The 13078-nt window shown below is 36.9% G+C and overlaps 2 protein-coding genes across 3 annotated transcripts; both read right to left on the bottom strand.

Moving 5' to 3' along the window:
• Positions 1-2155: 2155 nt before the first annotated feature.
• On the bottom strand, positions 2156-7443 carry LOC149380145 (GPI-anchored adhesin-like protein). 2 transcript variants are annotated; one of them, XM_089603099.1, is made up of 11 exons: positions 7023-7435; positions 6757-6843; positions 6251-6394; positions 5406-5494; positions 5116-5204; positions 4909-5012; positions 4668-4767; positions 4320-4395; positions 4112-4226; positions 3502-4033; positions 2161-2879 (listed from the first exon to the last, which is right to left on the bottom strand). In XM_089603099.1, exons 1-11 carry the CDS (start codon positions 7279-7281, stop codon positions 2384-2386), a joined length of 2091 nt encoding a protein of 696 aa, XP_089459225.1. In that variant the 5' UTR covers positions 7282-7435; the 3' UTR covers positions 2161-2383. The 2 variants fall into 2 exon arrangements, with proteins under 2 accessions (XP_089459224.1, XP_089459225.1); XM_089603098.1 differs by having other exon boundaries at positions 2156-2879; positions 5406-6394; positions 7023-7443.
• A 445-nt stretch (positions 7444-7888) lies between these two features.
• Positions 7889-12759, bottom strand: CPSF100 (cleavage and polyadenylation specificity factor 100). The gene is made up of 18 exons (XM_089603687.1): positions 12548-12759; positions 12280-12448; positions 12091-12187; positions 11752-11878; positions 11531-11646; positions 11309-11403; positions 11072-11223; positions 10912-10969; positions 10734-10841; positions 10176-10431; positions 9630-9808; positions 9465-9557; positions 9278-9376; positions 9001-9132; positions 8854-8898; positions 8598-8765; positions 8394-8471; positions 7889-8229 (listed from the first exon to the last, which is right to left on the bottom strand). The coding sequence occupies exons 1-18, from the start codon at positions 12694-12696 to the stop codon at positions 8128-8130; spliced, it is 2223 nt and encodes a 740-aa protein (XP_089459813.1). The 5' UTR covers positions 12697-12759; the 3' UTR covers positions 7889-8127.
• Between the last annotated feature and the right edge of the window lie 319 nt (positions 12760-13078).

Here is a 13078-nt window from a genome sequence, read left to right as displayed (position 1 = left end):
GCGTTTGACTGTTAAGTGAAGTTACTTAGTATGGTAATCATAATCACCACTCATGTAAAGTATTGAGGGAAGAAAAAAAAATAAGGAAATTCAAATGAATCTTTGCTGTTGTTTTGTATATCCTATTTTACAATTGTTCAGTTAGACTTAGTGGGCATATTTGAAATTCTTCTTTTAACTTTAACCAAATTAGGATTATAGTAAGAAATTACCAAAATTGTGACATGAGGTTTGACCCGTCTGCATTATGTTCAATGTAAAGTTTTTATTTATTTATTTATTTTTTTATCATATATTCTCGAGATTATATATATCTCTGTTCAAAGAGCTTAGCGTTCTTATATACATGGGTCTCATGTTAACCAATTAAAAAGCCTCATGTCATCTTACAGAAATTACCTTGTATATGTTGCACTGATACATATTTTTTTTGGTAAACTAGCAGCGTAGCCATTTTGAAACATGATTTTTGTAATCTAGTCAACGTTTGGTAAATTTTGCAATCTAGCAATTTATTGAAATTTACGGATATAAAATACCTAATTTACCATTTTTTTATACTTACTTGATCAAAACACTAGCCCACGTTTGACCGGTTTGAATTGTATACAGCTAATTAATTTCAGATTTTTTCGCAATTTAATTGGATATTTAGCTAATTTAATAGGAGATTCGATGATGTAATTAAAAGAAAAAGCTAATATTTATTTATTGAATAAGTCAAAGTCAAACACGTCAATGTATACACGGGATTAGTCATGAACCGTTCAAAATTTGAAAATAAATTTGGAAAAAAAAAATTGGTTTATTTGATATTATGCGTGTGAATCTAGTAATGCAATAAATGCACAAAAAATTTACCATAATTAACATAAATTAACAAATCAGCGGAGATTAACAAAAATTTACAAACATTTACACTGTATTTTCTTACACGGCTATAATGTTCATTAAAGAAATAAACGCTCAATAACCAATTTTGCCAAATATAGAATTTTTTAAAAAATTCGAAATATATACACGTATTTATATTGTATACAACAATTTAATTTCAGATTTTTGAACTCATAATAGGAGATTCGGTGATGTAATTAAAAGGGAAAGGAAATATTTATTGATTGAATAAGTCAAACAGGATAATGAATACACGTAATTACTCATGACCCGTTCAAAATTAGAAAATAAATTTGGAAAACAAAAATACCGTATTAAATGCGTATTAAAGGAAAGTAAAGAAATCGGCTCTACATGCACATATGTAAATTTACCATAATTAACAGAAATTAACAAAACAACGGAAATTAACAAAAAATTACAAACATTTACACTGCATTTGCTTACACGGCTATAATGTTCATTAAAGAAATTAACGCTCAATAACCAACTTTGTCAAATATATAATTTTTTTTTAAATTCGAAATATATACACGTGTATTAAGATCGAAAATTTTGAATGATCAAATGTGAGCTACAAGTTTTTTAAGCGAAATTCTAGTAGAGGATATTATAGTAATTAACATCTTACATAATTAAGACACGTCATCATTTTTTGCTATAGTGAAAATTTGGACTAGTTCGACTAATTTTTCTATTTTTTTTTCTTGCACATAACTCAAAAAAATAAAATTTTTAATAAGAAAAAGTTATCTGAGGTCGGACATATTCGTCGAGCTGAGAATCAGGCGTGGACTGGAATGAATCTAAAAAGGTCGGTCTTTGGAAGGTCTAAAGTGTGAAGTACTTGATATAAATAATTTGTTTTTTAAAAAATATCTTATACAAGAGAACAGCTTCACATAAAGAAGATACTATCACGCAAGCTACAGTAGATTTTGGGGTTAGATTTCTTTTGCTCAAAATCTTGGGGTTAGATAAATATTACTATTGTATCATTTTTAAAAAAAATAGACGGAAAAATAAATAAACACAATCGTAAAACCTTATGATGGCAGCTATGTTGAAGAGTTTACTAAATAATTCATTTGAGTAGACATGAGAAACTCATTTTAGTAAAATCAGTGCAAGTTTTGTTTTTTTTCCTTTGATCTTCAAGTCTAAAATACAATCAGCCTCGGTTAAGAAAGTTCGTGATAAGTAAAAATAAACATATGAGCAAACAGAAGTAAACCGTTCCAAGAACAATGAAAATGCAATTCACATAATTTATTAAGCAATTTTAAGCCTCAATGTTTATTAAGCAATTCACATAATTTATTTAGCAATTTTAATCCATCAAATGTTTGATGCTCTTTCAAAAAATCAGTTCTTAGGAACTGCAACAAGTACTTCTACCAGGGTTTGCCTTACCATAATAACAATAATACATAGAAAGAAATAAGACCAAGGAAACAAAACCATAATCATATTTATTAAATGCTAATGATCACGTCTTGACGAACTTCTGGGTGAGCTTCTCTACCCCGTCCCTACAATCACCGGCGACTCTCTTTGCACCTTCTTTGACGGCCGACCTAAACTCACAAGTGCTTCGCTGCAATTTCTGGGTCGACTCGTGGGCCTTCGAAACAGCACAATCTCGAAGATCTTCGGCTCTCTTTCCGGCCCTCGAGGCCCATTCCTTCAAGCTCGATATGATCAGAGCTATCTTCTGAATGATTATGTCAATCGTGGCTCTCGATTTGCCTCTGACATTTTCAGCAATTGACTTGAGTTTGTCTGTCAATGTCTCGGCCCGGCCAACTGTTTCCTCGACGGAGAACAGTTTTCCGGCGTCGGCCCAAGTAACTCCGGCCAAAGACTCTTTTTGGAGATCTTCGTCCACGACGACTTTGATGCCGTGCCTCTCCCATCGATCCCTTGCCTCCTCGAGCGCTTTGCCTTGTTCTCTTGCTCTTCTTGCCTCATCTTCGGCCCAAGACCTGTATTTACATTTTTATCCCGGAAAGAAAAAAAAAAGTGATTTTCAGAAGTTGCTAGCTACAGCCATAACAATAATTTAGATGGCAGCGTTGCAACTATTTTTTTTTTTGGGTCTCTCCGATACCAAGCTTTTGTATAATCTCTATTTTCAAATTGACCTTGAGATGTACGTAGATACCACAAAAGAAGTTTATTCTCTAATGAGCAAGTGTACTGATCTGTAATTACTCGAGTCTCACACATTAAATTTAATGTTTCAACTTCTGGGAAAAATAACTACATACGTTCTCTGGGTTATGTAACCGAAATTTGTTAGAATGACACAAATATAACCTTCTCACCCCACTTTTTTCATTCTCGAGTATAAATATCACGGCTCATTTTTTTTATTGAAAATAATGAATTAGTCTTTTTAAGCATAGGAAATAATGATCTTATTATTATTATTATTACTATTATTATTATTATTATTATTATCCATGGCTTATGAGATTTGACATACTAGGGGTTATATGTAAAAATAGAAATGAAGTTAATTTTGGCTAAACGATGGGATAGATTTGTTATTTCCCTAAAATTAATCCTCTTCTGAGTTTGACAGCAGATTGATGATAGGCGTACCTGGCCAAGGACAAAGCCTTCCGCTCAACCTCTAACTCATACTCTAAGCGTTCAATTTGTCGGCTCTCGTCTTCTGCTTCTTTTCTAAGCTTATTGATTCTTTCCTTCTCGTACGATATTTCTACTTTGTTACTCATAAGACTCTGCAACTGTTCCTCCGCTTCGTGTCTTAACCTCGAAAGCACTTCCATTTCCGATTCAATCGCAGCCCGCTCCTTTGCTAAGGCAATGGCATCTTTCTCTCGCTCGGCTCTCAACTTTTCCAATTCTCGCGTCGCTTCTTCTGCCATTTTCTCCACAGCGTTTATCTTTTCCCTCTCCATGGAAAGCTCGTTCTTGAAACTTGCGTTGATATCCTTCTCGACTTGAGCTACTAGAGCATTATGAGTCGCAACAGCATTTTCTGCCATGGCTTCTGCTTCTATACGTGCAAGCTCCTCGCTGACCGAGTCAGAGGCCTCACCAACGGCTAGAGCTATTGCAGCTTGGCCCTTAGTTACTGGCTTGTCGGGCTGAAAAAGTCTAGTGTAGCCTGTCCCAAATGAAGATAAATCAACCATTTACATGTGTAAATTTGTGTTGACAACAATTTTAAGAAATTAGTATTTACCAAATGCGAGAGCCGTAATTCCTTGTTCTCCGGCCGACAGGTCGGCAACAAGCGCAGGACATGCATCTGGGTGTATTTTATTTGTGTCTATAAATCCCGAAACTTTATATAATGCCTGTCTAGGCACATAAAATGTTGGAGAAGCAATTTATGAGTACAACACATCAGATAAAAGAGTAATTTATGCAAAACTTGAAGGACATCGCACCTTTCTATCCGCTTCTGGGAGATGTCTTTTCTCCAGGGCCATCTTCCAACTTACAAGGTCCTGGCGTGATAAAGGGCTGTAGAATAGGATGCAAAGCAAGAGCATCACTGACAAAGACACAGGGTCGATAGAAGAAACTCACATCATTTTTTTTTTGTCTTGCAGTAACGAAGCTACAGGATAGTGGAACTGGAAACACGAAGTGAAATAGGGGAAAATATATGTAGACTATATATCTAATAGGTTCAGTGCCAAACTAGCAATATTGGTTTGATTTGGAGGTGTTTCTAAAGCAGAAGTTGAAATATTTAACATATGATCTAACCAGGAAATTAAATCATTGTGCACCTTTGAGGAGAAAAGTACAATGGACCCTCATCTTCGTCTTCAGAAGAAAGCGTATCTTGTCTTGAAAGCTTGCTTGAGATAATTCCAGCTTCTGCCAAACCTAGAATTTCCAAAATAGAAATAGATTGGAAGAAACAGTTTCTCGGAAGATCTTAAGTAAATGAATTCCAGCATATTAACGGGATAGTTCCCATCAGATGACTGGATTAGCTCAATTACATATTTAATAACCTGTCCCCACCTTGAATGGCTGCAAAGTCGGGATCTTTAGGAGTAACATCATCAAATGCAAGATCAGTTACATTCTCTATGTACATTGCAGGATATACTTTGGAAATTATGTTCCTACATAAGCAAATCACATATCAACAATGACATATCCATTAGACATTTTGATAGCATATCTCACACCCTAATAAAATAACTGCATAAACAACAAAATTTGTACCTTGAAAGAATACTGCTTGCAGTCACTAACCACCGAGCATATTCACGGCGTGTACATAAATCACTAGGTTGAACATCAGACTCGATGACCTGAAAAAAATGACGCGTTAGTGAAATTACAAATGAACTTAGTATCACTATCAGCTCATAAGTTCAAGCACGCATAAACTGTCAACAGCTAATGAACTAAACCCGAGGTCTCAACTTATCCCCCCTCTTTTTATCACACGATCTATCGAGATATTTGATTAATACACAACCAAATGTAGGAAACAAAACTATTGGAAATACCTTTAATACTTGCAATGCTGCAAGAGCCTGGCCTTGAACCTGATCAACAACCGCAGGAATCAGTACCTTTCCAGGAAGCACCTGTAGAGCTGAGAAAACCACAGATGGAGCAGGAATGCCAGCAGAAGAGAAGGAATTCCCCGGTTTTGTTGATTCCGAAGTGCTTCTATTAATCTCATTATCAATATTTGTTAACTGTTCATTTTGTAGTGAATGTTCCAAGTCAGGCACAGATGTTACAGAGGTCCCATCTTCGCCTACTTTATCCACTTCCATGGTTAAACTAATTCGCTCGGCTGAGAGCTGTGAGATATCATCACCACTAACCTCAAAAATTTCATTGGTTATAGTTACTTTCTCTGCGCCGTAACTAGAAATGGTCTGAGTTTCTGATATGGAAATTAATGGTGAACTAGACGGCACATTTGGAGACACAAGGGCATCTAATACATCGGAAATGAGATATTGATTTGAAGTTTGGTCACTTGCACTCATATTATCAAGGCTAATATTAGATGGAACATGATCAGAGTCGGTGATTGACCCAACATCAACAAGGTTCTCGTCGTGTTTGGGAATTAGGTCTTCTGCACCATCGGTATCTTGAAGTTCAACCAGAACAAATGTATTTGACACGGTTTCCCCTCCGGCTGACTCATCATCAAAATTTGAATGATCGCCAGAATTGTCTAGAACCGAGACTCCGCTGGTCGCATCAATATCACGGGACGTGTTTTTTACATCATCTACCGAAATACCCCCACTTACCGAATCATCGCCACCAACTATATTTTCACTAGGAACATCAACTTCTGAAAATGAAGAAGAATCCTTGTAAGTAGTACCTGTCTCTCCCTCCTCGAGACTATTAGCTTCTTCTTGCTCCGTACTTTGACCTTCATTTTTATCACCCTCAACATTGTCATTTTCTTCATCGGCCAGTAATGATTCTTCCTGCTGCGTTGTCAATGGCTCCATATGTTTAACCCCTGTGCCCACACAATACTCACAAGTCACATAAGACCTAGTACTCGTTCAAAACTCAAATTCATTTTCATACAGCAGATATATTCGACACAACACCAAAATTCGAGAAGCTACCGATGAGCATTTCATCATAAATTGAGAATGACATTTATCACAAATGGATTAGTAACGAGTCAAATTCGAGAGGGTTGCACCAAATACTCCCTTCCTATGAGTTTAATTTCCTAGTCCTCTCTACTTCGATCGTCCATGAACAATAATAATATTTCAAGCTCGTGGATACAGACATGCTTTAACAAGGAACTATTCCATAAGAAAATACACACATACACAAACACAAACGCAAACACACACAAAAGTTCACCTGAATTACTCGGTTTCCGCAAAGACAATGCTGCAAAAGTAAGTCCAAGAGCAAGAAAGACTCCGGCTATTCCAATCCCCACAGCTCCTGAAAGAAAACTACTTTGTCACTCGCTCTTAATTATCATAATAATTCCAATAGCCCAATCACGAAGAAGGTAAAATGAGCCAAATTTAATTTAGATAAAAAAAAAAAGGATTCGGAGAAAGATAGATTTTGAAAATAGATTCAAGAGACCAAACAGAACAAAACACAACGCAATTCACCTCCAGGAACTTTATTCTTCTTCTCAGAACCGAGCGACGGTTTGTCTCCTTCTCCTTCACCGTCCGTGCCTGACCAGCCGGAAAATCCGTCGGCGTTGGAATCGGAACTCGCAGACAAAACCTCGAAACGGCGGCGTAGCGTCCGAGTGCGATTCCATAGCTGTCCTCCGGCGAGACGCGGCGGGGACTTCCTGGACGCGCCGGCTGAGGCGAGAGCAAAACGGAGCTGGAGCGAGCTCGGAGAGTACGTATACGCCATTGAAGAAGGATTTTAGGGTTTGTTTGGTTGACTTGTTTATCCTTTGAGCGACGAAACTCACTCCGGTTCAAGCTTTGTTTCTGGTTGGTTCGCGTAGAGAGACGAACAGGGTGTGAGAGTTTATTAAGGACATGTGGATTTTTTTATTTTCCTCGTAAGTAACTAAGTATATATGAAGTTTTGTTAACCGATATTTTTTTTTTCTCTACAAGGAATTAAAGATAGGATATTTTAGATTTTATTCCACAAATTGACGACAAAATTGATAAAGATAATGCCATGTTGCCAACAACTTCGTTTGAGGTTTTCTATTTCATTTTATTATTATAATCAGGAAATTTGAATTTTATCTAAATAATACGAATCTACACACCATGATAAAATCATCTCGTGTTGCAATTTTTAAACAAAATTTCCTTTTACCGTTACAACCTTATCCTAAACATCATATATACATCTCAACTAAAAAACTGCTAGTTATTAGGTGTGCCTTGACAAAAGATGTTCAATAATCTATATTTGTTCAGTATCTATGTTTTTAGATGTTATAACAAGCTTTTAATCTAACGCTCTGTGCAATTATATAAGAAAACAGTACTAATTCATATAAGATAAGTTCGGCACTGCGTGATAAAAATAAATATAAAAAAGCCAATAAAACACAGCAAGTATGCTGAAAAGGGAAAGAACTACATTTAATATTTGAAATCATATGAAAAAACCTCCAAGCAAAAAACAATAAACATAAAGGAAAAATGTCTCTAATTTCCTGCGACAACTCAACCATAGTACACCAGCTAACAACCTATTTTAATGGATCTACACTTGTAATATTTGCATCATAATTTACAGCAAATAAAACTGTGAATATAATAACTCTCTAATCTTGTAATATTCCTCGCACAAAGGGCCATCGATCACGATTTGCTGAGTTCCAGGACCTCCACCCTACATCCAAACTCGAAAATTTAGTAGCGTTTCTTTATTTAATTTTTCCTCTTTTTTATATTAACGGGAGATATTTTATTAGTGTTACTTGATCAGAAGAAATAAAATCATCATAAAACTTGCAAAACAGTAAAACTTAAGGTTCTATTAGTGAGCTATCCGACCTTGTGGCTCGCCTCGCCGACCTTACGCAATGTCACATATTCTCCGCATCGCAGAGCACCACCACCAGCAAATTCCACCTATAATATATAGCATAAAAATAAATAAAAAATGGATATAATCATATAAAATAAAATAAAAAAGCAATTTATAACAAGACAGAAGCTTATATCACAAACCATCAGTCTAAATAGATATAAAACTACCTGAACGCCCTTATCGGCGAGAAACTGTTTAAAATTCGCCATTTTCAAGTCACCGACGAGGACAGATTGATGTGGCGGTGCTGGCTTCGAGAGGGGAAGCAAAGAGAGCGTCTCATTTTCGTTCTTCCCAACTTCAGAATCAGCCCAAGCTATTTCATAATCTCCGAGCTGCGTGCGTGTTTTTGTGTCAGCATCGAGGGAAATTGATTACAAAACGTATAATGTTACCGGAATTTTTTGAGGCACTGGTGATTACCTTTTTGAAGAGCACGTTGCTCATCAGCTTCTCAGATAGTTGAACCTGTAATTCAGGTAATATTATTAAAGATTGCGAAAACTTGTTATGGCTCAAATGGGAGAGCTTGTATAAAACAAAGCAACTTTTCTTGATTCATTCAGATACCTTATAAGCGCACAAGTCAGAGGTGACATCGATTGTTTCTTCGATCTGAGGAGCATAAACATGAGGACAGACTTGTTTAACGCAGTGTTGCTTCAAATGCTCTGTGGCTTCTGCTGTTCCATGAACGAGAACCTGTGAAGAGAATAGAAACAGGTCTTTTAAGTTACCTGATTAAGAAAACCTAGGAAAAATACGAAGAGGATTTCGGTATCATTCATCCATATAAGCATCACACTCATTATGAAACATTTGCACAATGAAAAAAAATATATCATACAAGCTTTAGAGGAGCCATGTGGGAGAGAATGGATTTGATGGAACGAGCATCAGAACGGCCTTCGAAATCCATATAAAGCAATAAGCACTTGACTGGCACCTGAATTCGAGCATAATTTTATGAACTTTACTGTGACCTCAAGAGTGAAATAACAATATGCTGATTAAGAAAAAAAAGTTATACTTACAGTAAGTTCATTAGAAATAACTTTTGAGGGCTTAGTGTCTAGTATCAAACTAGCAGCGGCTTCATCAAGTTTTCCTTCCATATCACCAACCACCTGCAGTAACAAGCAATGAAGATGAGCACAGTGGTCAAACTCGAAGTTATAGACATCCAAGTGAATACTCGCCTGCATTGAAGCTTGATCCATGTCTTGGTCCTTGATTACATAATCATCAGGATTTATGATTTCACCAAAATCATCCCACTCAGAAGTACTCTCATAAAAGGGAAACATAGGAGCAACACTGGTGGAAGGAGGAATAAATCCATCAATTAATACATCTCGGTACCTACCAGCCTGAGGACCTGCCGTTGTGATGGAATTAATATTTAATTAACTTCTTCACCAATTCAAAATGCACAGAACACGTTGACAATGTAGAAAATGGATAAGAATGAGAGACCCAAAAGGATTTTAAGCGCAAGAAAAACACATGCATTCAAAAATCGGAGGAATGTGGCCAGCAAATGAACTGCAGCGCTATTCAAGCTTTATTTATTTTTTATAACTGTGGTGTCCGGGTTGGACTCGACTAAATTCCACGAGGCCCTGGCAATATCGACCGGGAGACCTACCCCAATGGCTCCAATTATCAAGCTTTATATTACGCAAATAAGACGCTTCAAGAGATTAAATGAAGAATCTATGGCGTCTGTTTTTTTTATTACTTACCAGCCTCTGGCAAAGGATTAGCTTTGCCAGTGTCAATGACCATGTGATCGCTCGTGTCAACATCTGATTCAACCGATACTTTTGATTCCTCCTCTTTGATAAGAGTAGCCTTTAGAGCTTCTTCTCTCTTAATTCGGTTTTGCTCTTCTTCGTAGGCGATCAACTCCTCCCCAACTAAAGGGACTCTCTTGGACATCGTGACTTTAACAGCTTTTGGAGGTGGATCTGCCTGAAGCATACGAGCCAATGATCCAAACTACACAAACAGGACAAATGTAATTCATAAGACAAAGAAGATGATATAGCAAATTTCGGATACATGTAATAAGTTGCATAGGTTTCAATCCATCAATAAGTACAAATGAAATGATTAAGAACCAAACTAATAATTTTCGGGAATTAATATTCGGTTTTATCCAATTAATAGTTATGAGGCTACTGAAAAATTAAAAAAATAATGCAAGAAGAATTTCCAAGTTCTGATACGACTAACATGTAAATTGCATCAAGCAAATAAGGATCCCGGATTTCTAGTTTTAAAGTTGGTACATTAAGTACCTGGGCTCTCTCTGTAAAAAGTACAAGATTTCTGGAATCAGCTGCCCATTCAACAAATATATCGTGGGAGAAACCTGCTTCCAAACTGGCCATTGAAGCTAGAACAACCTGTATGAAATTTAGTAAGCCCAAGACAATAGATAACACACTCTACAGATATTTATGTAACTATACTAACCTTCGGACCATCTGGAACATTATCAAGCTCAGTCTTGTTAACTAAAAGTGTGATGTTCCTGCAAGAATTGCAAATGATGCCCAATAACTAGGTTTTGCTATATAGTATATTCCCAGCAAATTCAAGTATGAAACAAATAAAATAAAATCAAATAACTTACCTCAGAATAAACGCATTTTCACGTGTCTTTTCAAAAGACTTAGCTATAGAATCACTCATCCACTCGAGGAAACTCTTCACATAATCAATGGTGCTGGACGAAACATATGTTAAAAAGTAGATTGGATAGTCCAGTCCCTCTTCTGCCCAACACTGCAAATTTATTATGTAAGAACACTTTTCTTATTGTCTATACGAAAAGCGCTAAACAAGTATACTACTAAATTCGCTAACTCACTGATTCCAAGATTTGAAGAAGCTCCAGAACTCTCCCAGCTGTATCAACAGGCAGTAATACTTTACCATCTACACGTAGCGTCTTCTTTATAGTATCTACAGCAAGTACAAAGAAATTACATCCTCATATAGAACCTTAACACATTTTTAGGCATGTTAATGTAATCGGTTTCAAATCAAAATTATTTTCTGAACGCAAAATCAAACCAACAGTCCATCCTACCTGTAAACTCTTTGTCCATTTGGCGTCTATAAGGTTGGTTGTTAAGAGCATTATAAGCATCCGTTATAAGAACAGCGGGTCGTGCAAACACAGATGGATTTATTCCGTTCAGATGTCTGATGAAAAACCATACTCGTTATTAAGCTTTGGTCTAGCTCTAATCATCAATCCTCTACAAGAAAACTTAAGCTTTAATCTCGTAAAGGGAAATGTAGGTTTACTTTTCTTTGCGATGGTTGAAATCAACAGCATATATAACATCCTCGCCGTCTTTTGTAATCTTCCACACAGCACCTCCCAAAAGATGCCCAGCCACATGCGGCGATATCACAATTCCCTCTCCTTTTCCTGATTCAATTGTTACAGAATTCGCCATGAAAATACCCAATTTTAGCTTAAACCACAACATTTCACAACTGGAACTTTGAAAAAAGAAAACGCGAATTCACCACCAAAAAAAAAAAATCACCACAAATCTATTGATAAACTCTGTTTGTCGTCATTAAACTTCTAAATACTCAATTCCTTTCAGCTTAATAACAAAATTAGGGATAATGTACCAGAAAGGTGGTGATTTTGAGCATAAGTAAGTCTTGTAACATTCTGAAAAGCAGAGTCGATATCATCCAAACTGAATAAGTCGAACTCCGAAACTTGCTGCGAACAGAACCAAAGAAACTCCAATCAGACCAGAAGAAAAGGAACAGTGAACATTAAAGAAGCAGCAATGAATTGAAGAAACTTTTCACCTTCCGGGAAAGAAACTGGTCGTACATAGTGAGCAGACCTAACCGATAAACCGGTTCAGTGGAAAAAACCGGCGCCGAAAGACCAAACTCCTTGACGGCGTACGGAAGAGCTCCGAGATGAAGCGTATCGCTATGAGAGAGCAGAACTGCGTCGATCGTCGAAGCTACTCTGAATCAACACAGAAATGGAGGCAAAAAAAAAATCAGAACCAATTTCTTCAGAGAGAGAGAGAGAAATAGAAAGACAGGGAGAGGGAGAGAGAGAGACTTGGAGAGAGGTTGAAGAAGAGAGGGATCAAAGTGGTCGTTCCAGCCACAGTCAATAAGTAAGTTGAAGCCGTCGATTGAGACCAGATACGACAGTGGATTCTCGCTGTAGACACCACAGAGAGGCGTTACTTGAACTGAAGTCCCCATTGTTGTCCCTCTCGAGAGCTCTCAGTTTGTGGGAGAGAGCTTTCTCTGCAGCCGAAGATCAGAGGAAATAGGAAACAAATTTTTTTTGGGGGAAGACGATACGCGGGTAAGCGCAAACGACGTCATTTTGCGGCCATGTGTCGTTTGTTTTTAATGATATCGTTTTTGTGGCCGCGTGTCGTTTGTTTTTAATGATGTCGTTTTTCGGCCGCGTGTCTTCGTTTTTTATGATGTCGTTTTTATGGCAGCGTGTCGTTTGTTTTTAATGGTGTCGTTTTTTGGCCGCGTCTTTTTACGATGTCGTTTTTGTGGCGGCGTGTCGTTTGTTATGATGTCGTTTTTATGGCGGCGTGTCGTTTTTTAATGGTGTCGTTTTTTAGCC

The sequence above is a fragment of the Urtica dioica genome, chromosome 12 (assembly GCF_054948205.1).
Source record: "Urtica dioica subsp. dioica isolate 48M chromosome 12, U.dioica_male_clone48M_v1_H2, whole genome shotgun sequence".
Taxonomy (NCBI): Eukaryota; Viridiplantae; Streptophyta; class Magnoliopsida; order Rosales; family Urticaceae; genus Urtica; species Urtica dioica.
This window is presented reverse-complemented; position numbering and strand designations above follow the sequence as displayed.

What these genes read in the sequence shown, in the direction of transcription:
- LOC149380145 (XM_089603098.1), bottom strand. Translation starts at nt 7,281, where the DNA reads ATGGCGTATACGTACTCTCCGAGCTCGCTCCAGCTCCGTTTTGCTCTC. An exon ending in GCGGAAACCGAGTAATTCAG is followed by an intron (nt 6,395 to 6,756) that starts GTGAACTTTTGT and finishes GTGTGGGCACAG; the next exon opens with GGGTTAAACATATGGAGCCA. An exon ending in TCCCAGAAGCGGATAGAAAG is followed by an intron (nt 4,227 to 4,319) that starts GTGCGATGTCCT and finishes GTGCCTAGACAG; the next exon opens with GCATTATATAAAGTTTCGGG.
- CPSF100 (XM_089603687.1), bottom strand. Translation starts at nt 12,696, where the DNA reads ATGGGGACTTCAGTTCAAGTAACGCCTCTCTGTGGTGTCTACAGCGAG. An exon ending in TTCAACCATCGCAAAGAAAA is followed by an intron (nt 11,647 to 11,751) that starts GTAAACCTACAT and finishes GTTTTTCATCAG; the next exon opens with ACATCTGAACGGAATAAATC. An exon ending in TGGATCAAGCTTCAATGCAG is followed by an intron (nt 9,558 to 9,629) that starts GCGAGTATTCAC and finishes TTGTTACTGCAG; the next exon opens with GTGGTTGGTGATATGGAAGG.